At 33.4% G+C, this 25,701-nt stretch overlaps 3 protein-coding genes across 3 annotated transcripts; 1 reads left to right on the forward strand and 2 right to left on the reverse strand.

The window, feature by feature from the left end:
- Window positions 1–1,009: 1,009 nt before the first annotated feature.
- LOC113399958 (serine/threonine-protein kinase PLK4) lies at window positions 1,010–4,160 on the reverse strand. Its single transcript, XM_026639285.2, has 3 exons — window positions 3,899–4,160; window positions 3,500–3,592; window positions 1,010–3,418 (listed from the first exon to the last, which is right to left on the reverse strand). The coding sequence occupies exon 3, from the start codon at window positions 3,319–3,321 to the stop codon at window positions 1,312–1,314; it is 2,010 nt and encodes a 669-aa protein (XP_026495070.2). The 5' UTR covers window positions 3,322–3,418; window positions 3,500–3,592; window positions 3,899–4,160; the 3' UTR covers window positions 1,010–1,311.
- Window positions 4,161–5,272: 1,112 nt separating this feature from the next.
- LOC113399951 (protein phosphatase Slingshot) lies at window positions 5,273–19,534 on the forward strand. The gene is given in 9 exon segments (XM_026639272.2): window positions 5,273–5,617; window positions 7,230–7,291; window positions 13,644–13,815; window positions 14,012–14,175; window positions 14,776–14,841; window positions 15,061–15,255; window positions 16,960–17,229; window positions 17,308–19,237; window positions 19,239–19,534. Coding segments are annotated over 9 exon segments (2,949 nt in total). The 5' UTR covers window positions 5,273–5,563; the 3' UTR covers window positions 19,275–19,534.
- Window positions 19,518–23,655, reverse strand: LOC113399973 (uncharacterized WD repeat-containing protein alr3466-like). The gene is made up of 6 exons (XM_064215497.1): window positions 23,357–23,655; window positions 23,044–23,267; window positions 22,778–22,967; window positions 22,510–22,711; window positions 21,576–21,773; window positions 19,518–19,776 (listed from the first exon to the last, which is right to left on the reverse strand). The coding sequence occupies exons 1-6, from the start codon at window positions 23,572–23,574 to the stop codon at window positions 19,603–19,605; spliced, it is 1,206 nt and encodes a 401-aa protein (XP_064071567.1). The 5' UTR covers window positions 23,575–23,655; the 3' UTR covers window positions 19,518–19,602.
- Window positions 23,656–25,701: the final 2,046 nt, after the last annotated feature.

The following is a 25,701-nucleotide window of genomic DNA, read 5'->3' on the forward strand; positions in this document are numbered from 1 at the left end:
TTTGCCTTCCAATTGACCGCGGAACTGAACGAGGCTTGAAATATCGACGCCAAGCATTCCGATACTAGCTGTGGCGGATAACGGAATGTTTTCAAATCGTGGAAATACGACAAATGGTGTTTTTTTAGCAGTTAACGTGCAAACTTGCGTTCTTTTGGGGTGGGCTAGGTTTAGCCGGCACCAGTTCGAGACTTTGTTTAACGAAGGCTCGATTTTAGACACAAAGTTTGTTCCGGTTTTCTTCGACATTGATAGTAATCAAGTGCAAAAATGGACCATGGATTCTGAACTGAATGTAATTTTTGTGTAATAAAATATGGGGGTCTTACTCTTAGGCAGTAGGGTACTCTATAATCTGACATTTTGATAGTCCGTCACTGCTCTGCAAAACGTTGGTCGGATTACCGGGGGTCCACTATATTACAAAAGAATTTAGATCGTAAATTGTCAGCCAACAGTTAAAAATATGTATAGCCCTTCCTGACTCCCAATCGCTGAGTGCATTATATAAAAATAATGTATAATCCAGTGAGAGATATGTATAGTCTACGATAGACAAAAACTTTCATGAAACTAACAGCGCTAGACCGCTTAAAGAGAATAGTTTTCTCGCGAACAAAGCGTCGTAAGCTCGTTCATTAAACTATAAGTTTGTCGTTCAATGTTGTGTATTTATAGTTTATAAATTTGCCAGATTGTAGGATCTCTATTTTATTTTTTCTATAGTGTATTTATTTTTCGACATTTTGCACCTCTTAAAATTTTTCAAATACTTTGCCGACCGTAATATACATACATATATATTTAATTCAAATGTATTCCTCTTTATTTTCATGGTCCTCTTGGACTTTTTTTTTAAATACTACATAGGTAATATACCTATACAGTATTAAAAAAAAAAAATTGGAATGAATGGAACAAACAAAAATAATGTTATAGTTTGTATTTTACCACTGTAATGCACACTACATATTATTTTATGGGCAAGCAAAAAAATAATAGTACAAAATTGTTGTTTCAAATAAACTAAATTTATTAAGTTATTACAACAACATTATATCTACATAATTAAAATAGTAATAATACTATTAAATAAATGTCAAACTCAAATTATAAATTATTAATCAAATTTGTAATATGTTTTACCAATACAATATTAAAAGCACATCTTTTTTTAGGGTCAAGTCTATTACATTTTTGTGTCACATTATTATAATAATCTATTCTACATTAATAGCCTTAATCTACTTTAATATACTATATTTACCTAAACTCATTAGCAGAAAATTTACAATTTTTTTCAAATAGATACTATAATTTTATATCTTCACTTTGTGCACGACTAGAACAAGTTGTTGCTCGGTGGAATGATCCTAAATTAAACAATGGGGTACTATAATTTCGATCTGTATTAGATGAAACTTGGCCAGAAGCAGTTACATTATTTGCAATTGGAACAGGCCTTTTGCCAATAATTAAAGGAAAACATTCATCAGAAATGCAAGAAAGGGCATTTTGTATTCTTTTTAAACGGTTTGAACATTCTTCAAAATGATCAATTAAATATTTTAAATCTGGAGCTACAGTTAAATGGTGATGAGTTTTTAAATTTTTGTCAATAATTTTTAGTCCATCTGTCGAAGTGTATGTCACTTTCTCACCCCCATAAAAAAACATTTCAATGTCTATGTTGTTTTCCATTAGTTGGCACTTTGCAAGTGATGTATACAAAGTTATTTTAGGTGTCTTAGCTTTAACGAGATCTACAAACCTTGCTGCATACAGATACTTTTTCCAATGTTTTTGTGGTAAATTATGATAAGAGAATACCTCATCAGGATTTGAACTATGTTCCATATTCAAATTTCTCTCTTTTTCTTTGTCTATGGTATAAATAATAATTTTCATGCCATCTTTAGATATTTTGCAAATTTCTACAATTTTTTCTTCTCTTTCTTTACCTTTCCTTTTAATGAATTCTACCACAACCTCAGAAGCTTCGATTTTAAGAATTGCATTGCGGGTTCTGTGGGATATTGTGGGCAGTCTATCGGCACAAAGAGGTGGAACACTTAGTACATTTGAACTTAGCATGCATGGTTTTGTCAAATTTTCTTTGTTATCTTCACCCAAGCTGTGTGATTCAATTTGTTTATATTTTAAATCTAATTTTTTCATGTTTTCTGAAAGACTAGTAACTTTATATGTGTCATCAATTTTAGGAGTTACAATTGGTTCATTTATTTTATTCTGATTACTATTTAACAACTGCAAGGGTTCACTTGAAGCTGATACAAAGTTATTTTGTCGTCTAGATTCAAAAAAATTATATGAATTTTGATCTAGGCAATTATTGGAATTTATATTTCCTTTGTTAAAATTGTGTTTATCACTAAATAAGTCAAGACCGCTTAAATTACTTCTATCACTGTTTCTTGGCTTTTGACTATGTTGAGTACTGTGGAGGGTGGTTAAAAATCCTGAATCTCGTGAAAAATCCTGTTTTGGATTAGTTGTTATATCAAAGTATGTATTCAAAAATGGGTGTTCCATTATACCTTTTAAAGTTATTCTTCTCGATGGATCCTTGCATAAAAGTTTCTGTAGCAAATCTTGTGCTTGAATTGACAGCTCAATTGGTATTTTGTAATCAGCATTGATGACTTTATTAAGAGTAGTTTTGACATGTTGTGTATGAAATGGTGGGCTACCGACTAATAATGTATACAACATACAACCTAATCCCCAAACATCTGCAGGCAAGCCATGAGTCTCTCTTGAAGCTACTTCAGGTGATATATAGTTAGGGGTTCCACACATGGTTACATGTTTCTCATCAGGTCCATTTAATTGAGTTGCTAGCCCAAAGTCAGCAATTTTTACACTAAGATCTTTTGTGAGTAATAAATTATTCAGTGAAAGATCTCTATGTATAATGTTATGAGTATGGAGATACAATACTCCACTCACAACTTGTCTAAATATGTCAGATGCTGCCTTCTCGCTAAGACCACGGGTACCTAACTTAAAATGTTTAGCTAACTCACCATTGTGTGCTAATTCTAAAACTAAATAAACATAATGTGCATCTTCAAAAAATGTAAACAATTCTAATATAGCAGGATGTTTTAAGCGGGAGTGAATGGTGACTTCTTGTCGAACTCGTCCTATCATACCTGCACTTGCCATTAAAGCTTTGTCTATCATTTTGATAGCAACAAACAAGCCTGTTTTTTTGCATCTTGCTCGGTATACATGAGCAAATCCTCCTTTTCCAAGATGCTCAAGTAATTCATATTCCTCAATTCTTTCCCCAAACATTTTTAAATTTATAATATTTGTTTATAATAAATGAAATATTTTTTAAATATTCTCTGCATACAGACTTTTATTATTTTGTCCATTATTTTTTAGAATACTGTAAACAAAATTATGGATTAATTTATATTAATTGGATTTAACAGAAAATAAATTATGACAGAATTGCATTTTACAGTACCTTGGTTAAAATCCACTTAGCATCCTCGATACTCTTTTGTATTATTTCTTTCACTCTTTCTGGATCTGTTTCTGATTTGTGTTGTTTATAGCTCTAAAAGGCATACGTAATTTTATTAAACAATAATAAAATTTGTAACCAAATAGGCATTTTTTTATTTTATAAATCAGCAAATGAAAAGAAAACTAAAGTAACAATATACATGATTTTTAATTAACATGGTGATTTTTATTACTAACAGTCTTTAAAACGGGATATTTACCATGTTTTTTATTTTTATTTGGTGGAGCTCGATATTTCGACATTATCTACGAATGTCTTGTTCACCAAATAAAAATAAAAAACATGGTAAATATCCCGTTTTAAATACTGTTAGTAACAATATACAATCTTAATTACCTGTTTGACAGCAAATTTATAATGTTTACAAGCATCCAGTGGTAGTTTTTCACACTGGCGTAATAGGTGCTTGTATAACTGTAGAGACGTCATAACAATCTTAGTATCAACGGACAATTGTTTAATTAGGATATGAAACATTGCATTTATTAAGTATTTAATATAACTGCGTTGCTTTTTCTTATTCTTATCAATATTACATTATGTAATGGCAGAACATTTGTTTGTAAAATGTTGAGTGTTGACTCTATTAATCGACAATCGCGAAGAGTGATGTCAGTGGTTAACAGATAATTAATTATTATTAATTGTATTATTCGATATTATGCAGCCATCACATTCACGCTTATGGATATGGATAGTGTTTTAATTGTTTTTTTACTTTTTTTCACCCGATTACATATTCACACATGTTTGTCCCTTATAATCCATTCAGATGATATTGTCATTTGTGTTGTTTGTGTGAAAAAGTTTTCGAGTCTCACACATGAGAACTTCACCATAAAAACAGTAAAACTTAAGCAATTCCCACCACCAGTATGTTTTTTTCTGATTTTACAAGGACTGGTAGGATGACTCAATGTATAATTTATTTATTTAATAGATTAAATTACACAAACTCCAAGATATTTTATAATTTTATCAAATACAAATTTATGACAGATTATATATTTATAATACTGATTTTTTAAACTTTAAATTAATGAATCAGTGAATGTTAGTGTTATGTGCGATATTGAAATAGAGACTCGGTTAACTAGCCTAGGACGAATGTATTGATTTTGCGAAGTGGAAATCTATGCAATATATACGTTCTTTCTGAGGCACGAAATTGTAAACACTGAAAATTTTCAGGTTGGGGCTGCTTCTAAGAATATCATCATGAAAAACCTAATAATCTTTTAATGGCCCGATCCGGAGTTTAAAATCATTACCTCGGCATCCACGACTTTTTGAGCTAGTTGCTAGATCAACAAGATAATCAAAAATTTATTTAAACTATATCAGCAAACAATATAACACCAATCAATCAATATATAGAAACATGATTAACAAACTCAATGTGGTAGTATTCCAACGATATTATTCAAAAATAAAAAACCTACATACGATAACTTTTTGACGAAAATGTAGCTCAACTTAATAAATATAAATGTCACTTGCATAATGGTTATAAAAAATCGTGATTACTCTGCTACTCTCTTCCAAACCTTCTTCTAAAAAACAAAAGTAATAAAATGATTGTTTATTGTTTATAAATATTTTTAAAACGTAAAATATTATGTTTCGGATGTATTCTTATTGGGTTTACAAATGTATTAAATAGAGTTTATAGTCTGTATTGATCCTTTGGGTTTTATTTGTTTATCTGTATTTTATTAAAAAAAATGTGTCTATCCCATTGCATTGCATTGCAAATGCAAGTGAGTATTTTCGTTGTTCCGTGTTCGTAGATAAAGAATAAAAAAATCCAAATAACATTTTATAAGTTTAAACAATACTTTTGGTGTCATGAGTATAATTAAAGTTTATGGTGACTTATGTACGTTTATCCAAAATTTAGTGATTCATCTGTAGATTAGTATTATGATAAGTCTATATTAATTCACTTTATGTTTGTGATTGTGTATTACTCCGATAATGATTGGTTAGGACTAATGTGGTATGGCACTTGTAACTATTCGACGTACTCCGAGTGTGCAAACACCAAAGAAAACGGTGAGTAACAACAACGGATGTAAAAGTTAGGTCAATAATTTGGCACACGAACTAGCAACAGGAGACGGGATTGAGATAATAACACGAGAAATTTATGATAAAAAATATAAAATTTTAATGTTAACTTAAATATTGTAATTCATTTTCGTAGTATTTTTTTTAATTATTATATTATAATTATTAAAGTAGGAACAGCAATCTTTTGATTTGTGTTATTCTAGATTTTAGTACAATATTTGTTCTTGATTTCAACAATTTATAAAAGATCTAAATATTTAAAAAGAAACACATTTTTATTCAAAACATTCTCTACAAAACTATCATTTATGAGTTCATGGTAATTATAATGCTATTTTATTTCATTAAAAATAATTTACTATAGTACTCAAATTCTCAAAATTGTAGCTTGAATGATAATAAGTGTAGATTACTTAACATAACAAACAAGAAAGTTTAAACAATAAGCAAATTAAAGTGTATTTTGGCATTGAATACCTAAAAAGCCTTATAAAATAATTCATAGTCTTTAAAAACTGCAACTATTTCTTATGTATATAAAGTTTAATTTATGATTAAAGTTTCAACATATCTTAATATTCTATATTAATTATTTTAACTTCTCACTTTAAATTTTCTCCTTATAGGATTTTATTTTAAAAATTCTGTTTTAAAATAAGTTAAATAACTACAATTATTTATCTTATTTTTAAACTGATTTAAAATGATGATGAAAATGATTCCTCGAGGCTGTTTCATAATTTGTCAATTATCTGTGTAGATTGAGGTACACATCCAAGACATTTAATTAAAGTTGTTGAAACCAATATTAAATTTAGAGAAATATACATAGTGGAAACTCCATGTAATGTCACTTGATTTAACAACAAACTCCCTAAAGCGTCGAAATCACTTTGGTTGGTTCAGCTTGTCTTTCATACAAAGATATAGCGTTACACCCACTCCCAATGATGACACATGAAATAATAAAAAAATATTTTATATTTGCCAAAATTAGTAAAAACTGCAGTGTGTATGTTCTTTTGTTGCTTTATTATCCTAGGCCGTAATAAACTGTCGGCATCATACATACAACTTTCTAAGAAATCTGTTCTTTAGTTTACAAATTGTGATTGCTTGCACGCATAAAGAAGCTCTGGAAGTAGCAAAATTATTAAATAATTACTTTTTTATCACCAAGATGCCTCAATATTGCACTGTTATGTATAAGTAAAAAAATACAACAAAATTACTGGTGCAACAAAAGACGTCTGACGAAAATAACAGAATATACGCAACAGCGTTTAATTAAGTTTTTTTTGGTTTTAATTACTAACACTAGTCTGAAAAAATACTTTTCTTTTTCTAATGCAGATTTTTCTTCTCCATTTAACGACAATTCTCTATAACATCCAAATAAACACAGTCTCTTGAGTGTCGTTATATAGAGTTTACACTGTATATAAAAGGATTTATTTTTACTTTATTGCTTTTATTTTTATTTGTCTTTGAAATAAAAAAAGCTTTATTGTTAAATTTGCTCATAAACATAACAATCACTCATAAGTAAAAAAAATAATCAACAAAATAAAAGTTTAATTATTCTTGATAACAGGATGAAGAAGAGAAGTCAACTGATGTTAGTGAAGAGGATGTCGGAAATCGTGCCAGCAAGAGGTAGGTAAAAATATTACTTGTGTAAATATGTTTAATATTATTAAAAAATAATATATTTTTTAATCAGCACTATTATCATTCTATCTTGCCTTTGAATACGAGGTTTATGAAGATCCCGGTCAAAATGATATAGGATACATATAATATTGGTATTTCTTCAGAGGTATGATATATGTATAATAGCAACCACTGCTATGCAAATCATGTTTAGTGTGAGACATTAGTGTGTTTTAAAAAAAAAAAAATATTTCCTTAAACTTTTGTATAATAATGTTCTTATTTGGTTATTTAAAACAACATGTACAACAATACTAAAAAGAAAACAAATTAATCTACAAAAAATTCTTGCTATACTTAGCATGGGTTTCTAGATCTAAGATAGATTGATAGAGATAAGCACTACCGAAAATTTTAGAGATTCAAATATAAATAATTTTGTACACTTTATATAAAATATATACATCCTGCTTAGAAAAAATTGTCGATTTATAAAAAATCTTTATTTGGCAAACATATATATAAAAGTTTTTACATCTTTAAAGGTCATAGAAATAAAAAAACCTATAAACTTTAATGCTCCATTATATTTCTATTATTCCATTATAAATGTAACTACCAATCTCTCAAAACACTAACCATACTACTTTTTTAAATCTAAATAACTATATTTTTTATACTATATGTTCAGACATATTTCAAATTCTTATTAAATACCTGCTTAGTAATTACTTTACTATCTTTTTATTACTAATAAGTAAGTGTTATTTTAAAGATAAAGAAATAATCACACAATTCGGTGTAACAGCTCTTAAATTAAATCCAACAGCTCTAACTCAAGACTAAAAATAGACTACAATAGTAGATGGCTATGCCCAAAATATAACGAATTTCAAGTCATCTATAAAACTGGTAGCAAATATTTGCTTATCATCAATCTTCAAAAATCTCTTTGGGGGTATTAAAAAGAGAAAGTTCAACGTAAATACCTTATTAAACTTGTCATCTGTCATAGTTATTTATATATACTTCTTTCATCTACTTATTATCAAATCAAATATATTTAAAAAATATTTTATTTGTTTATTGCTTACAACAATAATGACTTTGTTATTTGAACGGTCCTGAGGCGATCGTTCTAATCCCGACGAGAAACGGGCATAAACGCGTCGAAGAAAACTATTTATTAAAAACAAGTCATTAAAATGAAACCCTTGTTCTAATATTGCCATCTCGATAGTTAGACGAGTCTGACGCACTGTCAAGTCAAGTCAATAATATTTGACTGCTTCGTTGTTCTTGTACCTTGCTTATTATACTGCAAATCCCGATTAGAAATTGGCAGTGTTTACACTCGCGTAACTCGGAAAACACGTAAAGCCGCTGTTCCTGTGCCTGATGTCAGTCCGCTTTGGCCGTCCCATTGGATTTTGACAGTCCACTTGTATCTGCGGCTTCCATTGTGCACTATAATATGTTCATCGTAGGTGACTAGTGTCTTATGAAAATGGCCGTCGATGCCGAAATCGGCCAGAAAGACATCTTCATTTGATAATCTTTCTAAATTAACGTAAACTTTGGTGGCTCTTGATAGTCATCCTACAAAAGTTCTGTGAAAAGGATAAACGTAGGAACCGTAATAATACAATTTAAAAGATCTTAGAAGTACCGTCATTCTATTTAGTATTTCGTTTGAAAGAAAATTTAGAAGACTTGTATTATGGTAAAATGTGAAATTAAGAAGGTAATGTTTTAGTTACTTTGGCCGAAAAACTTGTTAAATAGCTTATTCATATTATTTACTTCCTTCCGTCATACTTAATGATAAACAAATTGGAGCACACTTGCCTATCTTTTTTTGTGGGATTGAAATTTGGACAAAGTTAATAGTAAAAAGTAGTAAAGGTAAAAATGTGACCAAAAACAACTAAAAGAAAAGGTGAGAAGTTAAGTCATAAGACGATGTAAGCTTCCTAAAGACGGCCAATCTATGCGGTGGAAGTGTAAATGATACAGATTTTCAAAAATATATGACAAGGTTTTGTCTTGTTTATTTTGAGATATCATGTGTTTGTGTTTATGTATAAATGTCCGGGTGAATATTACTTTCGTCTCGAAGACAAATTCTGTCTCTTCTCCAAAATAATTCTGTCTGACAGAATTACAGAATAAGTTTTAAACATTTGGACTGAAGATTGTCCAGGTCCGTCTGGATGCAGTTTAAAATTAAAGCCCAGGTTTTATGTGTTCATGAATTTATTATCTTAAAAAAATATTCTGGCATAAAATGACTGGCTTCGTCGATAGACCACTTCAATTACGTAAGCATTTGCTCTATTTAATGAAAATTAACTTTAATGCTTAAAATAGATATCTTTGAAACAATAAAGTCCTAGATTTTTTAAAATTATGTTTGTTTTGTTATTTTAATATTAAAAATATGAAACAACTATTAGTCTAAACGCAATAATAGAGTTCGCGTGTAGAGCAAAGGCAAAGCGTGTTCTTGAACGCCTCGTGTTCCTGTTCTGTGTCGAGTTTCTATATTTACGCGGTAGTTCGCGCTCGGTTCAGAGGGAAGCTGTGACGTTACTCGACGGGTTGGCTCTGTGGGCTACGGCTAACTGCTTGTGCCTAGAGCGTGCTGTATTGTAACTCGGGACGCGCCGGATGATGCACCGAGGTGCGCTCAGCGGTCCGTGTGCCGTTTCACAAACCGCATCCGTTTGGAAAATTGCGATCACAGACCCATAGTTTTTGTGCAGTGCCATATTCAGTGACTTGACATTGTGCTGTTTAGTTTTCATTGTCTCTGACATGGTTGCCTATAGGTAATATAAAAATTATCATTTTGCTGGTAAAAATTAAAGTACTTTGTTAACACATATACTTACGTGTTTAAATTTAGTTCAATTTATTTGTCACGCAGCATTAAACTTTGTCAATATAAATAATATTTTAATTTTAAAAATAATCATACTAATTTATTTTATCGTTAATGACTAATATTTGTGTCACACTTTGTTTGAGTAATTGATTGAAAGAAATATTATAGAGAATTTTCAAAGTTTATTTTTCTTAGTGGCTACCGAACATTTGCTAATCGTAAATAGTTTATGTTAATGCAAATTAAAATTTTATTTTAGTAGTAGGGAATAGGTTTGTCTGCAGTTATATAGTTATCGTTGAATCGAATAAAATTTCATATAAGGTACAATGTTTTCACATGTAAACAAACTGCGATTAACTGTTAATGTGTGACTAATATATGAGATTCCTACTCAACGATAATGCTCTTCCGAGAAAGACGTCCCTTATGTTTTGTTCCTTATCTTAACTACCTTAATTACGTTAAATAGACAAATGTTTTAGAAAATTTAAAAATTATTAGATCTTTTGAAATAATTATGTTTTTTTTAAAGTTATATTTTAAGAAAAACAATCCTTATACATATATTTATATTGCGCGTTACCGTAAAATAATAACACACGTGACTATTGAGAGAGAATTGTTTAAATTGTCGCGATTGTCAGAAATTTCAATCAAGTCTGCGAAGCGAACATAGCAATTGATTTTACCTTTTAGATAATGTAGCTTGTTACATATTTTAAGAATTCACAATGATTACAAATAAGAATGTTTATTTACTTGGTTTATATAGGAATTGATTTCGTATGCCATAAAAATAAACTAGTGATCATATTAAAAGATTAGGTGATGTTGGATTTTCTTAACTTTTGATTTACTTATAATTTTTATATTTTATTGCAAAATTTAAAGACAAAGTAACGCAAACTCTCTTTTTTAATTGTTTTCTATTGAGAGATAAGTTACTAATGTAATATATTCAGATACATTTTGGATTTGTACGTACCATATTAAAATTATTAAAGACTTTCGAAAATTTAGAAGAAAAGGCGGATAAATGAAATAAAAACACCATCACATTAAAATTATCAAAATTGTTAAGCAATAGCCATTTAGTAAAAATAATGAATGGGTCGAGTAGTTTAACAGATACCTACAAGTTTTTAGATTTCAAAAGCGTTTTAAATGGTTTGAAATTTATCAAGAGCTTTCTAATTTCGATCAATATATCGAATATCTTGATTTCAGGACTAGAAATCTAGCCGAGATTAGGTATTCTACAAGCAATAAATTATTGTCTTTCTACTGCTTAGCAATAAATTAAATAAAATAACCTTTGAATTGTTACTTCGAGTAATTGGATATTTATGAAACAAGTTTGAAATTATATATAAGCAGTTTTATAGACAATGTTTTTATATTAAAATGAAATATATGAATTTTAGACTTTTGGTATTTCATAAAAAAAAACATTTATTGTTCATGCTAAACTTTTGAGTAATATTAATTCACTTACAACTACATTTATTCAAGTCTTTAGTTGTATTGTTTTGACGCGTTTCGACGTCACGCCACATGGCTGAGACGCGCGCTGCCCTAAATTGGGTAAAGCGTTATGAAGAAACGGGCTGCAGATGCGGCGATTTAATATACGCGCAACTATAAGCGGGCAACGCAGCTTTGGCAACGCGCCGCCGCTCTATTTTTAACGAACCTTGAGATCAACCGCCCTTGCTTCGGTAATGGAAGTGACAACGTAAATTGCTGCTACTCGATAAGCACATACAATTTTGATTGTTTTCCAGCATTACAAAATCAGTTAGAGTACCTGTCAAAAATGCAAAAAGGATTCTAATCTATCACAACAGACGTCGTAGCTAAAATTACTTTCTGTTGCATGATTTAACCTTCAAATAGTCATGGTAACTGTTAAAAGGTACATTATAAGTACGTTCCTTTTAGTACTTGAATTCGTTTAATCTTCAAACTTCACTTTAGTAAATAAGACGTATTAATGTTTTAAATTGTTTGCAAAAAAGTATAATCTCAAAAATTACATTTCGTTATCATTGTTTATTTAGGTAATTCTTAGAATATGAGTAGTAATAATCGATATGTCGTAATGAGACAAACCCAACGACTCAAGGGCCAGCCAGCGCGTCTCCTCGCAGCCGGTACCGAGCGAACTTCGTCATGTGCCTGCGCTGCACACCGGTGAAAGGAAGGTAAACGCCGCGCCAAGACGGATTGCCGCAACTTTACTAAAAATGGCGTCACTCATACATTTCGCGGCAGCATTATTTAAAAAAAATTACAGTCCAATAACTTATACCTCGCGCCACTCAATCGAAGGACAACTTGTTACAACTAGTAACAATAAGTTGACTTAATTGTAATGAGACAATTGATGAGACCTGAATGGTCTCTGTGTCATACGAAAAGGTTTTATTGAATTTTCTATTTATACTTTTGTTAATCCAGGTATCTTTTAATTATAACGGATTTTGCAATACTGGTTTCGGACTAGATATAAGTTCAATATTAAATTCTTAAACCAAACCATATGACCAAGAAGTATTTAACGATAATTGAAATTTTGTCACTTGAAAATATAATTTGCGATTGTGTCGTGTGTCTATTTGTTGTGCTTTTTAGTCGACTTCAAAGAAAGGAGTTTATGAAAAGAAAGGAAATAGGTTTATGAAAAAGGAAGGAATAGGAACAATTTTGGGTATTGTGTTTTGTTCGATCAGTTATCTTAATATATAAAAAAGTTATCTATATCTATGATTATAAAATCATTATTTTATTTAATAATGACTTGTCATTACAATACATATTCATTGTTTTATTTAAAAGTGAGAAATTACGTTTAACATAATTTCACGAACATGCGATTTAATACATCCTCAGGTTTTCATTGGCGCTATTGTTAACATTTTTATCTAGGTATTCTCATTTGCGATAATAATGTGATGACAGGCATGATACTGTAATATAACATTTTGTTTCGTTACTTATTGAGAAATTCTTATTTTCAATTACATTTAAAACCTAAAATAAACAACCCTATCCCGATGTGTCAGTCGCCATTGTGCTATTGTTGACACTTGTCCAGAGTCAGTCGAATGTACATCCTTTAGACGCGGCTATAATATTGTAGGTACGTGTGCAAATATATATGTATAATAGGACAGTAACTGTAATGCGTTTGATGCGGATTTGTAGCAAAATATATATAATTAGTAATCACCCTGTGTCACTTATTTTATCGTCAATAAAACCCATTTTCAAATAATAAATTGAAAAAAGGTGATTTTTAGAAATATGACTAGCTTAACTTAAAATTTGAGTCCACTTATTCCTTATAATTAGCACATTCGTACTAAAATCACTTTCACGACATTACACATGCACACAATACTCATTCGAAAGGCCCCAGTCCTTTGTAGCCTTCTTGTTAATTAGGAATATCTTTTGTTGTAGTCTCAATGAATGCTACTTCGCAAATAAAGGTGCCGCGTTGGTGTTGGGTGGCGCGGAGCACGGGTGCGCCGACCAGCGGCGGTCACCTGCGCGAGCTCATCCCCAGCCGGACATTCATCACCACCTACAGTCCATGTTTTATTTGGTGCGCCCGGAGGAGACGCTCAAAATGGTAATTAAAATTGTGAGAGTATGATAAAATAAACAAATCTTAAATAGAGTATAATTACTACAGATTTTAATTAGTTATAGGGCTAATATCATTTGGTATCAGCTGATTTAATTCAAACTGTGTTACGCACCTAACACAATACTTACAAGTGTTTTGTTATATCTTTGTAATCAATTTAACATATTTATTCAACTAGGCGGTGAAACTAGAGAGCGGACACCCAGGTCGTACGCGATATTTGGTAGTAGTATGTCGCGGTGACGAAGCCGCTTTACTGGGGATAGACTGCAATGAGCGAACAACGGTTGGGCTTGTTCTGCGAGTCCTTGCAGACACTTCCATTAAACTGGACGGAGATGGGTAAGCAAATTGTTTGTAATGCTCCGTTCCGATTATGAGTTTTTCCTAAGGGTTATAGGAATCTCTTAAAAAATATTTAAGTTACATGCGCTTTTGCAAACTACTCAATATAATAAGCCTAAAATCAGGGCGTATAAGTAGTATTTTAAGGTATAACAGAAATTACCATATTATCGTAAATCGAAGAGAATCGTAAAAGTGATTGCAATGGCCTTGAATAAAATGTTAATTCAGCGTTGACGTAGAAGTCATCTACGTATAAGGAGACGATTTAACGTGTTTCGTAACTTTTTAGGAAAATGTTTTTAATACTTACCCTTATTGTGAGTAATAAGAATGTATAATTTATATATAAGTTCAATAATTAAACAAAAAGCTAGATCTCCTGTTAGCTACATTTATTAAAAACAAATTCAATGAGTTCCAAGTAGGTAATTTATTACATCGGCTACTGAACTTTATTATTTTTAAATAAAAATCAGACCGTTCTACTTCTACGTTACACTAAATAATGTTATAAGAATTCCTCTTGTTCACTAATGACATTTCGCCGTCAGGAACAATGAAGTTAATAACTAATTAAAGATACATTGTCCACAGAGGGTTTAGCGTATGCGTTTGCAATCAACAACATATATTCAAACCCGTATCTGTGCAAGCCATGTGGTATGTATTTCCTATTATCATTTAATTACATTAGATGTATGTATATTGAGCTTGTTTTATATGTTTACTGGTAATCTATATAGTTTAAATTGTATCGGAATTAATAAAAGCTTACGGTGAAGTATTACACTGATAAGGCACCACGCTCATAGGTTAACAGGTTTCCCTAGTTTTTGCTCAATGAATGACGATAAAGCTCGCGGGTACTGCGGTTTGCAGGTCGGCGCTGCAGACGCTGCACCGCGCCAGCGCGCACGCCCGCGAGCTCAACCACTTCGCGGGCGGCGCGTCGCACGCGTGGTGCGCGCACTACGAGCGCCGCGTCGACTCGGACCGCTCCTGCCTCAACGAGTGGCACGCCATGGACTGCATCGAGTCCCGCCGCCCGCCCTCGCCGGATTCGCTCAGGCTCAAGTAATTTACCAGCTTTGGTGCGGCAAGGATCGCGTCACCCTCTCTCATTATCTGATTCGAGATCCACTTCATGAAATATAAATAGAAAGTAATAGTTGATCTTTTTGAAATATTAATAAAGAATAGTGAGTTAAGAGTTACGACTTCTTTTAACTACGGTTTTTAAATGGAATCTATCAAATGGACCCGGGGTCGAAATGATTCTGAGATTAACCGGCGGTATCACACTTCTTTGCCTTGGACGACGAGTAGCTATCTTTCTCCAGAAATATCGGAATATCATCGTATTAGAGAGAAACTTCCCTGTTTGCGCACATACGCGCACATGTGCACTATTTTGTCATTTGTATAGTTAGCTAGTCTCCCTTGCCAACCCGGCTTAGCCATAATTCAGTAAATAGGCTATACATGAAAGAAAATATTAACCAGCTAATCACTACATCCATCCAAGAATATAAAGGTTATTGAAAACGAAACATAATTAAAAATTAGAATAAAAAAGTTTATTGTAATATTCAGCGCATAAAGTTGTACCTAGACCTCATTTCTTGACCTCGAATGGAATCGGATGTTGGCAAATACGCTAATTAAACGCATTAGCTGCGTGCAATAGGTGAAGTGAAATAATTATTGTTATTTATGATCTCGCGAATAAATTTTTGTACTATTTTCTACATAATTTAAGAACAATCCTATAATCCTTTTAAAGTATAATTAAAAAGTCAGAAATACTACGTTTTCTTTAACGGTAACTATGTTGAATATTTTTTCTCGTGGGACGACTAGAATGTCGCTCTCCCTAACGCTTGGATAGCATCTCGTAAAAAGCGAGTAACATAAGCAAGTGTGGTAGTAGGGAATCTTTCCTCATGTAACTTGCTTATTTGAAGCTTTCTGGTCGCCCTGTACATAACCTAGTTTCTCCTCTCATACGACCAGAGCAAGGCTTACGCACATTCGCAGAAATGGCAGGAGACTAAGGGTTTTTTTTATTTGGAAATCATCTGGCCCTCGTTGCCACCTTTTGAGCGTTTCAGACGGATTGTTGGCCTATTCCGTAAAAGAAACAGCTGTACTCGTATGCGTTCCTTTCGCGTCGAAAAATCTTAAATGCTATCCACTTACTCTCAAATGCGGCCAGCACTTGAAAGTAAGTGGAATTGAAACCACCTAAGAGCAGGTTTCAGAATGAGCTAGACGTAATTCAACGTGGTCAAGATTACGTCTAACTATTCGAGGTGTTCCTTGAAGACACAAGTTTGTGCCAATATTGGTTTTGACTCATACGTAAACTGATGAACCCATGTCGCCTCCCGTCCAGTGACGCTCTTCTCTCCACACTTTCAAAAACTACATAGACGCGTAACTTGACTGTTGCTTTTGATGGTGCATTCACGGCAATCCACATTGCACTGCCTTTTGACACATTAAGATCAATCGAATATGATATCCTAGAAACTATGTTATCTGATACTTTAACTAATGTTTATAGCTGTTTCTTTTTTCCGATTAATCCGAAGTTTAGGACTTCCCTTTTTGGACCAAGATTTTTTAGTCGCCACATTTATTAACTGCTTTTAATCTAATAACATAATTACAATTGTCCTCTTCGACTTAAATTCAACCAATAGTAAACAAAACATTCTTTTTTCGCAAATGTCACGTATTTAGTACGGAATTAAATATTTTTTTAAATTTTAACAGGCCACGTGAGAGAGACGAAACTGAACGCGTGATCAGGTGTACGCTTAAAGAAATTATGATGAGCGTAGATCTTGATGAAGTGACGAGCAAAGCCATCCGCGGCCGCCTCGAAGACGAGCTTGACATGGATTTAGCCGAATTTAAGTCATTCATTGATCAAGAAATGCTTACTATTTTAGGCCAGATGGATGCCCCTACTGAAATATTTGATCATGTCTATCTTGGATCCGAATGGAACGCGAGTAATCTAGAGGAATTGCAAAGAAATGGGTAAAAGTTATACATCATATAAACTTTACTATTTGTTTACACATGGGAAATTACTGAACATATATTTTTTGTTTCCAGGGTCAGGCATATACTCAACGTGACAAGAGAAATAGATAATTTTTTTCCAGGTATGTTTGATTATCTGAATATTAGAGTTTATGACGACGAAAAGACTGATCTATTAAAACATTGGGATAACACTTTTAAGTACATAAATAAAGCAAGAAATGAGGGCTCGAAGGTTCTCGTTCATTGTAAAATGGGAATCAGTAGGTCTGCTTCCGTCGTTATCGCTTACGCTATGAAAGCTTTCAATTGGAACTTTGACAAAGCTCTTAAGCACGTTAAAGCGAAAAGAAGCTGTATTAAGCCGAATACGAACTTTCTTAACCAACTCGAAACTTATCAAGGTATACTCGACGCCATGAAAAATAAAGAAAAGTTACAGAGGTCAAAGTCGGAGACTAATCTAAAAGCTCCGAAATCGGCTTCAAAAATGGAAAATAAAATAATGGATCCCACGCCATTGGTACTTGCACTGACGGGCTCGTACACGGGCCGGCCGCGGTCCTGGTCACCTGACACCAAGCTGGCGTCCGAGCTGCTGCCGCCCACCTCCGTCTCGCTGGAAAACTTGGCCTCGGAGACGCGCCACATGCTCATGCCGTGCGCTAGCGGCAGCTACAGTGTCTCTCCCAATCAGATCATACGGTTGAAGGAAGAAGGAGCTCCTTCCGTCAAACATATCGTAAACGAGATTGAGAGCGCTGCGTCCATTGAGCGAAGAGAGTTCCCCAAGAGGCACCAGAGATTAAATTTTGGAAACTCATGCGACATCTCTTTTATTCGAACGTCGGAAGTTTCTGTTGGTATAGCGACGGATATTTGTAATAAGCTTCAGGAATCGACGCAGCGATATTTAGTTCAAAAATACCCTCAAACTGAGTTAGAAGTGGAAAAAATTCACACTTGGGACCCCGGGGAGACGACGTGGTCGCGAAGCGAGTACAATAGGAACGCTACCGATAGTGATAATATAATTAAGAGTGATAGTGGTATAATGGACGTGAAAATTAAACCAAGTGATGTGTACAATTCGTTAGAGCGTAATATAGACTCAGAGGAAAGGAAAGGCGGCGATGACGAGCCGCCGCCACCGAGCAGACAGAGTTCGTGGAGTTCGTTCGATAGCGCAGTGGTGCCCGACTTGTCGCGACACTCGTCGTGGGGCTCGTACGACACGAGAGCAGCGCGCCCGCCGGCCGGGCCGCGCGACGACCCCGCGCCCGCCGCGCCCGCCGCGCCCGACCTCGGCGTCATCCGCGAGCAGGCCGAGCGCACCCGCCCGCCGCCCGACATCGCAGCGAACGAGCGTAAGTTTAACGAAACCTGTGCCATGCTCGAGCTGTGCAACGCCGCCGCGCGAATGGAGAGTGCGCGAGACCGCGGCGCCTCGACGTGGGGAGGTCGCCTGTCTGCCTCAGCGCCTGCAGACACGTGGCTGCGGGTGGGCCCGCGCCGTCGACGTCTTGCTGCCGCGTCACACGGTGACCTACCGCGCGCCGCACCCCCCACTGCTCCGCCTCCCGTCGGCCTTGTGAGCAATCTCAAGAAGGAATTCGAGGCGCGTTCTGAACTGGAGCAACCACGCCGATCTACATCACGCGTACGCCCTTCCACATCACCCCCTGCGCAGGCCGTTCAGCCCGCCGAGGATCTGTCGGTGAAAGTGCTAGTTGATCTTTACGACCAACCGGGTCGAACTCGATCCGAATCAGGGGGCGAAGCAGGAGGGCGGGTCAAAGCTTCGCACGAATGCGTTTCGAAAAAATGTAAATTGACTTCGGAAGGCGATGGGCGAGCTCGGACGCGCAATTCATTCTGTGCGGTCGGAGCGGCGGCGCTGGCGAGCGGTGAGCGTCCGCCAATCGCCCCTACCGTTGTTGCTCTCGCGCCTCTCGACTATTCGAATGTGGTGGTTTCAACTGTGATGTCGAAAGCTCAAAATAAAAAACAATTACAACATGGGAAAACCCATCCTTTGACGAGGCTCAACTTGAACCGGTCGAATAATAGATGTTCGAATCCTGTGTATAATACTATGTAGTAGTTATTACGTTTTATTTATTATGAATTCTTGCCAAACTGGATATTTTATCTTTCTAGAGTTTTATATACTATTTACAAAATGAGATCACAGTGTATTTGTCTATCACGTAAAATTGTATTAAACGGCTGTTTGTGAGTAGAGAATGTTAAAAAAGAAAATAAATTCGATACAACGGATATACAACTTTTAAAAATATTTTTATTTTGTTTTTGTTGCCTGTATGCCATTAAACAGAATTAACGCAATTCACATTTCAAGAATATTTAACCAAAATCTACCGTTTGCAATCTTTTTCCAGTTACAAAAACAATTCGTGGCGTATTTTGTATTTCACTTATTTTTTTATAAGTGTCTGGGACTTTACTTGGTTTTCTTCTCACTGTTCCAAAGTCAAAACCATACACGCTTCCTGGATTATTGCGTATTGAACACTCTGTCTGTATAAAAAAAATTAAAATTAGATATTTGTATAATTCTTGTAACAAATACTATTTTTAATCCGATTTATCCATAATTAAGCTTCTAAGCATAATATGTTGAAATGGTTTCATTAAACTATAAACCATATCAGAACATACATAAAATACGAAATGTTATTCAATGAAGGAACACACGAAATGTTTCAATTAGAGAAGTATGGTTTAATTTTGATTTTTATAACTTTGTCTTTGCTTGTCATACCTAATCGCCTTATTTTTATAAAGGTGCGTCCAGATATGACTTTCATTGGCTGTCATTTTAAATAATTAAAAACAAATGCCTAAAAACGAATTAACCAAATTGTTAATGTAATGTATTTCCAATTAAAGAAGGAGTAAGATATATGTTTCCAAAAAAGCTATTATATTTTGCACTATTATTAATATACTTAGATATCATACAACAATATTCCACTACACTACTTATATCCACTTTAATGTATGTAGTATTAAAGTTCCGATAGCAACTTGGTATATTTACTATCTTTTCACGATTGCGTAATGAATATAATATATTATTCAAGTAATTACAAATATTATTGATATTAAATGGTTACTGATGATAATATCAGTCATTTCGCAAATGTTAAATTAATTGTTCATCAAATTAATTATTTCTAGAACCAGTAGTGTATGTAGACGAAAATATGATTCATAATTTATCAAAACTTGTTTGTGAAATGAAAATTTGTCATGCATTTATTACCAAATTACAGCACCCCTATAATGTAAAATATCAAGAAGATCAATCCGGCCAAACATCAATGAGATTCCATTGCTTATTATTCATCAAAAATACTTTGAAGAAGCTTATGTAGGTCGGATAAAATTCTGTTAAATTTGTAAAATCCTCTATAGCCTATACTCTGTCCAACCAGTTATACACTTTTTGTCAGATGGAACTAGTGATGCGGCAAGGTAACATTTTGATTATCGATTCGATTATTGACTCGTAATTGATATGTAGTATGGATAATAGATTTTTTGCAATTGAATGAGAAAATCCTGTCTGATTAAAAAAAAAATATTTGTTTGTTAATGGTTTCTATGATTTATCATTGAAAAAATATATAATTTGTCACTATGTTAATTCTGGATTTCATTTTGCAAGTTTTTATGGCAAATAATATCGTAAAAATTATTATCCGCTTGTTTGTTTTATCAATTCTGTATAGTATACACATAAATATTACTAAATAATAAACCACACCGTTTATTGTGCATGAAATTTTATGAAAGTTTTAAAATACTGAAATAAAATTATTATTTATTGTGACAAATCATAATAAATAATATTAATTTAAGTTTTCGCTTTACTTAAATATATATTGCAATAAAACCTTTCAATATTTATTTATTTGTTCAGTTTTAAGTTCAGTTTTTTTCTCAAATATGTACCATACATATGTTTAAGATTGTTTAATTTATTAATATTTAAGTAGACGTAAAAGATTTTCCCATAATGATTCACCTAAATATAAAATGATTATTATTGATTTATTCATTTACGTTAAGTGTATGTAAGAAGTCATAGAAAAGATAATTCATTAAGATTAGATAGTTCACAATTTTTTTACCAAGCATTTTAAAATTAGCTTTTACGCAATCCGCTACAGTTACGTTCTAAGGCAACTATCAAAAAGTAAATAACTGGTTGAACGGCGTATACTTGCAATGACTGCTCCATTGGAATAATGCATCTTCTATTAGGAGACGAGTAATGCGTTATAATTTAATTATAATAAGTGTCTACTTACGACTTTCATATTGATGTCTACGACTCGCAATATATTAGGCTCAGAGCCACCACAAACAATTAAATTAGTTTGTGGTACCATTTTGCCACAATATAATTTCGACTGGTAAATATCGGGTACAATCGTTTCTATAAGCTTGCAAGATCCATAGTCCCAAATTTGAATACTATCTTTATCTTGCCAAGAACATGTCAAAATCTAAAAGAAACATTACTGTTAATAAATATTAAATCATTAAAATGCGGTAGAATTGACTATTTCTAATTCTCATTTTCTTTGATTACGCCAGAATGATATGCAAGAGTAGGGTCTATACCGAATAAATCTGACATAAAAATTACACATACAGAAAATCATAATTAATTAAGACTTTTAACTTAATAGTGACAAATACAATTGAGTACAATGTAATAGATCTCTTGAAAAGCGATTTGCCGCCAGGATACACAACACAACACACGACACGTACACTACACGATTTTCTTACGTTCGGATTTATACGAGTGATAATTCTAAAGTAGACGCAAACTCTTATATTCATTTTATAAATTAATCGTATTTATTTATTATTTTATCAAGATACTCGTTAACATTCAGCAGTTTGAAAGTTGGCAGTGTTTATACATCTTGGAAAAGCACGAAAAGCCAATGATCATCCTGATAAATATATCTGGCACTGATCGGGTTTGATTCTCGTTTCACCAGATTATGAGTCTGACGCCAAAGAACTCTGCAATTGTATTTGCGCATACCCTTGTATCTTTATTAAGAATGGCCGCCTAGTCCGAAGTCGATCAGGTGGATCATGCTAGACAGATGTTTTCTTTATATTCGCACTGAGCACTAAAAGTGCTCAATGGTGTCAATAGATGAAGCAGTGTAATTTTTAATAAAAGTTGCCGATCACATACAATACTGTAATAATAATATTTACCTGCTTTCCAGGTTTATCAAAGTCTAGTCCTTCGCCACACATATGTATACCAGAAAAAAATCGTGTTGCATAAGGTTGCCTGTCATCCCAACAAAGAATAGTATCATCCCAACCACCAGAGATTAATTCGTGATGCGATTTAGGGTTAAAGACACAAGCGAAAATTCTTGAGGTGTGGCCGTCCACAATGTTTTTTCGCTGACTAAAATTTATTATAATTTTAATGAATATATCTATTTATATGTAACTTATTATTATTACAGGCTACCTTGAATAAAAAGATCTTTCTTGTGTTTGTGCTTCTTCGTCATACATATTAAGTTTAGCATCATCTCCGAATGTAACAAATTTGGTGTAACGTGGGTGGTAACACAAGCCTAAAGTTTGCCGTTTTTCTCTTATCGTATATAAACATTGTTCGTATTTATATTTCCAACATTTTATGCACCCATTGACATCTACGACAAATTTAGTAATTTACTTTTATGGAATTCTAAATTACATTTTACATTTACATTATCCAATTTTGCTTACAACATGACAAAAGCATGTTAGTAACAGGATGTGCCTTGCTAATTGGCCTGTGCTTGATAGCCGTTACCGGACCAGGATAAACACGACACTCGTCATCTATTAGTGTATGCGTACAATCTCCAGTATTACAATCAAATAATCTTATTGTTCCATCAATAAACCCTGCTGCGACTTCTTTGACATCTTCAGTGTATTTACAGCACATAATATCTTTATTAGTATTACTAAAACAACATATTGACATTATTTATAGCAACAAAATATTAAAGTCCATAAAACAAATTTGTACATTCTTTAATTCACATCACCGTACATTATTGAAAGCACATTAACTTCGCCTTGATAAATTTGGTTTTGTTCGCTATGGAATGAGCGATGTTCAACGTTAGGGGTGCTAGTGTGAACTGTTACAATTTCTTTTTGAGGATTTATGTTTTTAATGTAGGTATTGCAAACTGCAAAACTTTTTCGAGCTGTTTTCAAACTGGATGGGGCCATTGGTCCAGCGGCTGTTTTTCTTTGTGGATCCATATTTTAAATTTCATTATACCCATTTATTCTCAAAAGTGTAGAGTCTTTCTATTAATAACAAGCATTATGGATTGATGTCACGACATGTCATGACAAAACATAGACAAATATAATCAAAAGGAATAGAATTACTACATTTTATATGAACAGTTTCGTAAAAAATATATTTTTGTCTTTATTCTCTATTTTTGTTATTCATAAAACTGCTTTTATCGCTTTCTAAGTTTGACTTATTGAATTAAAAAATATTGTTGTCAAATTATTTGTTAATAGTTCTTACGTAGCCCGTGATAAATGCATAGGTATATAAAAATAATGTGATATATTGAAGACATTTGTTTATCTTAATTTCATTTTCATTTGTAATAAGTATATTATACATCGTGCATCTGCGGTACTTAGAGGAGCATCATCTGATAAGCGACCGGCTGTACGGTATCCGGTCGCTCCTACGATAACCTTCTAATTTACTTGACACATAAATGGGCGGCAGCAGTTGATTTCAAAGGGGAGGTGGCAGATCGGAGCATCAAGGTCGTTGTCAACGGTGCATGCTCTGACATAAAATTAGTCATCTCTGGTGTTCCACACGGCTGCTAAAAAATCAGCATTTGTCGTATCTTCACCATTTAAGAACATTCTCATTGCTGCCACAGCTATTATCGGAATACTTGTTTTGTTTTCGACACTTGTTCAGTTCCGCGGTAAATTTGACGGTAAAAAAACAAATTGGCGTCAAACAAGCTTGTTATGCTTAGCAAGGCAAAACGGGACTTCACGTCGGTCCATTGCCTAAAATGGTACAAGCTGCAAAATCAGTCGTACATGGAATACCGCTCTCGGCGGTTACTCCTCAGTGCGGCTCAAATTATATTTATCGACGATCAAGCCCTTTCCAATCTCTTCGCACCTTTGGCTTTGCGTAGATATGTTGGTTCTCTCTGCATCTTCTACTGCATTTTTCACGGGGAATGTTTTGAATCAATTCCAGCTGCTGAATTTCACTTCCGGCCTACCACCGCTTTCATCTAGATGTCCGAAAATCCACAACAGCGCAATTTTTAAGGCATCTTCTGCCTGGCACAATAACTTAGTAGAACCAGCTTTCGCAGCAGTTTTTTTCGAACCGATACGACTTGGGAAACTTCAATAAAAAATCGTACATATTTCTTAAAGGCAACGTACCTGCGAGCCCCCCGGTATTGCAGATGTCCATGGCCGATAGTAGTCACTTTCCATCAGGTTCTTCTTGCTCGTTTGTCACCTATATAAAAAAAAGAACAGAATATATATATATATCTTGATAATAAATCCATCAATTTTCACACGTATCATAATTAAAATTTATGGAAACTATAATTTAAAAATACTAGTATTAAACGATAAACATCGTAAAAGAAATAAGTGAATTCTAGAACTTAATTAGAATTTATACCAAGTTGGTGGTCGGTGGAGTTGGGTCTTTATTTTTTCCTATCATTGTTAGTCTGATGTCTTGGCTATCTGCATACCCCACAATTTTTCTTATTGTCCATGACTCAGACTGGTCTGTAGTCTGGGCGTAATCAGACACTATATGGATGGATCAAAATCCAATATATTATTTGATACAATAGGTATAAAGATATGTAGTTTATTCGTTGCATCTACATTAGTATAAAAACGTAAAATTTGTTTGCTTCTGTATAGATAGTTGTGAAGTTGTATTATGTACTGGTGAGAAATCCTTGCTAACTAGTTGACCGATAGGAAGCTAATTATGTTGACATAAATTCAATGGCATTATCACTCAGTAACGAAACTGCTTTGCATCAAATACATATTTTGTTTTCTAAAGCGCAACAACATACACGTATGTACATACAATTCGAAATGTTAAATATATGACCTATATATTGATTGAAACGAACGTCAGATGTGTCTCTTCCAACAAGAACTACAATTTATCCTCGTTTCCTTCATTGACAATAAAAGATAACTGCACTGATTTGTTCAAATATCATACAATAATATTTAATGTAGAAAAATCCTGAAGCTCTTCAATCATCAGTAATCTTGATTAGAGAGCAATTTGTAAAACGATATCATTGCCTACTTAGCTGATGCGTGTGTATACATACGTGCTTT

The sequence above is a fragment of the Vanessa tameamea genome, chromosome 8, assembly GCF_037043105.1.
Source record: "Vanessa tameamea isolate UH-Manoa-2023 chromosome 8, ilVanTame1 primary haplotype, whole genome shotgun sequence".
Taxonomy (NCBI): Eukaryota; Metazoa; Arthropoda; class Insecta; order Lepidoptera; family Nymphalidae; genus Vanessa; species Vanessa tameamea.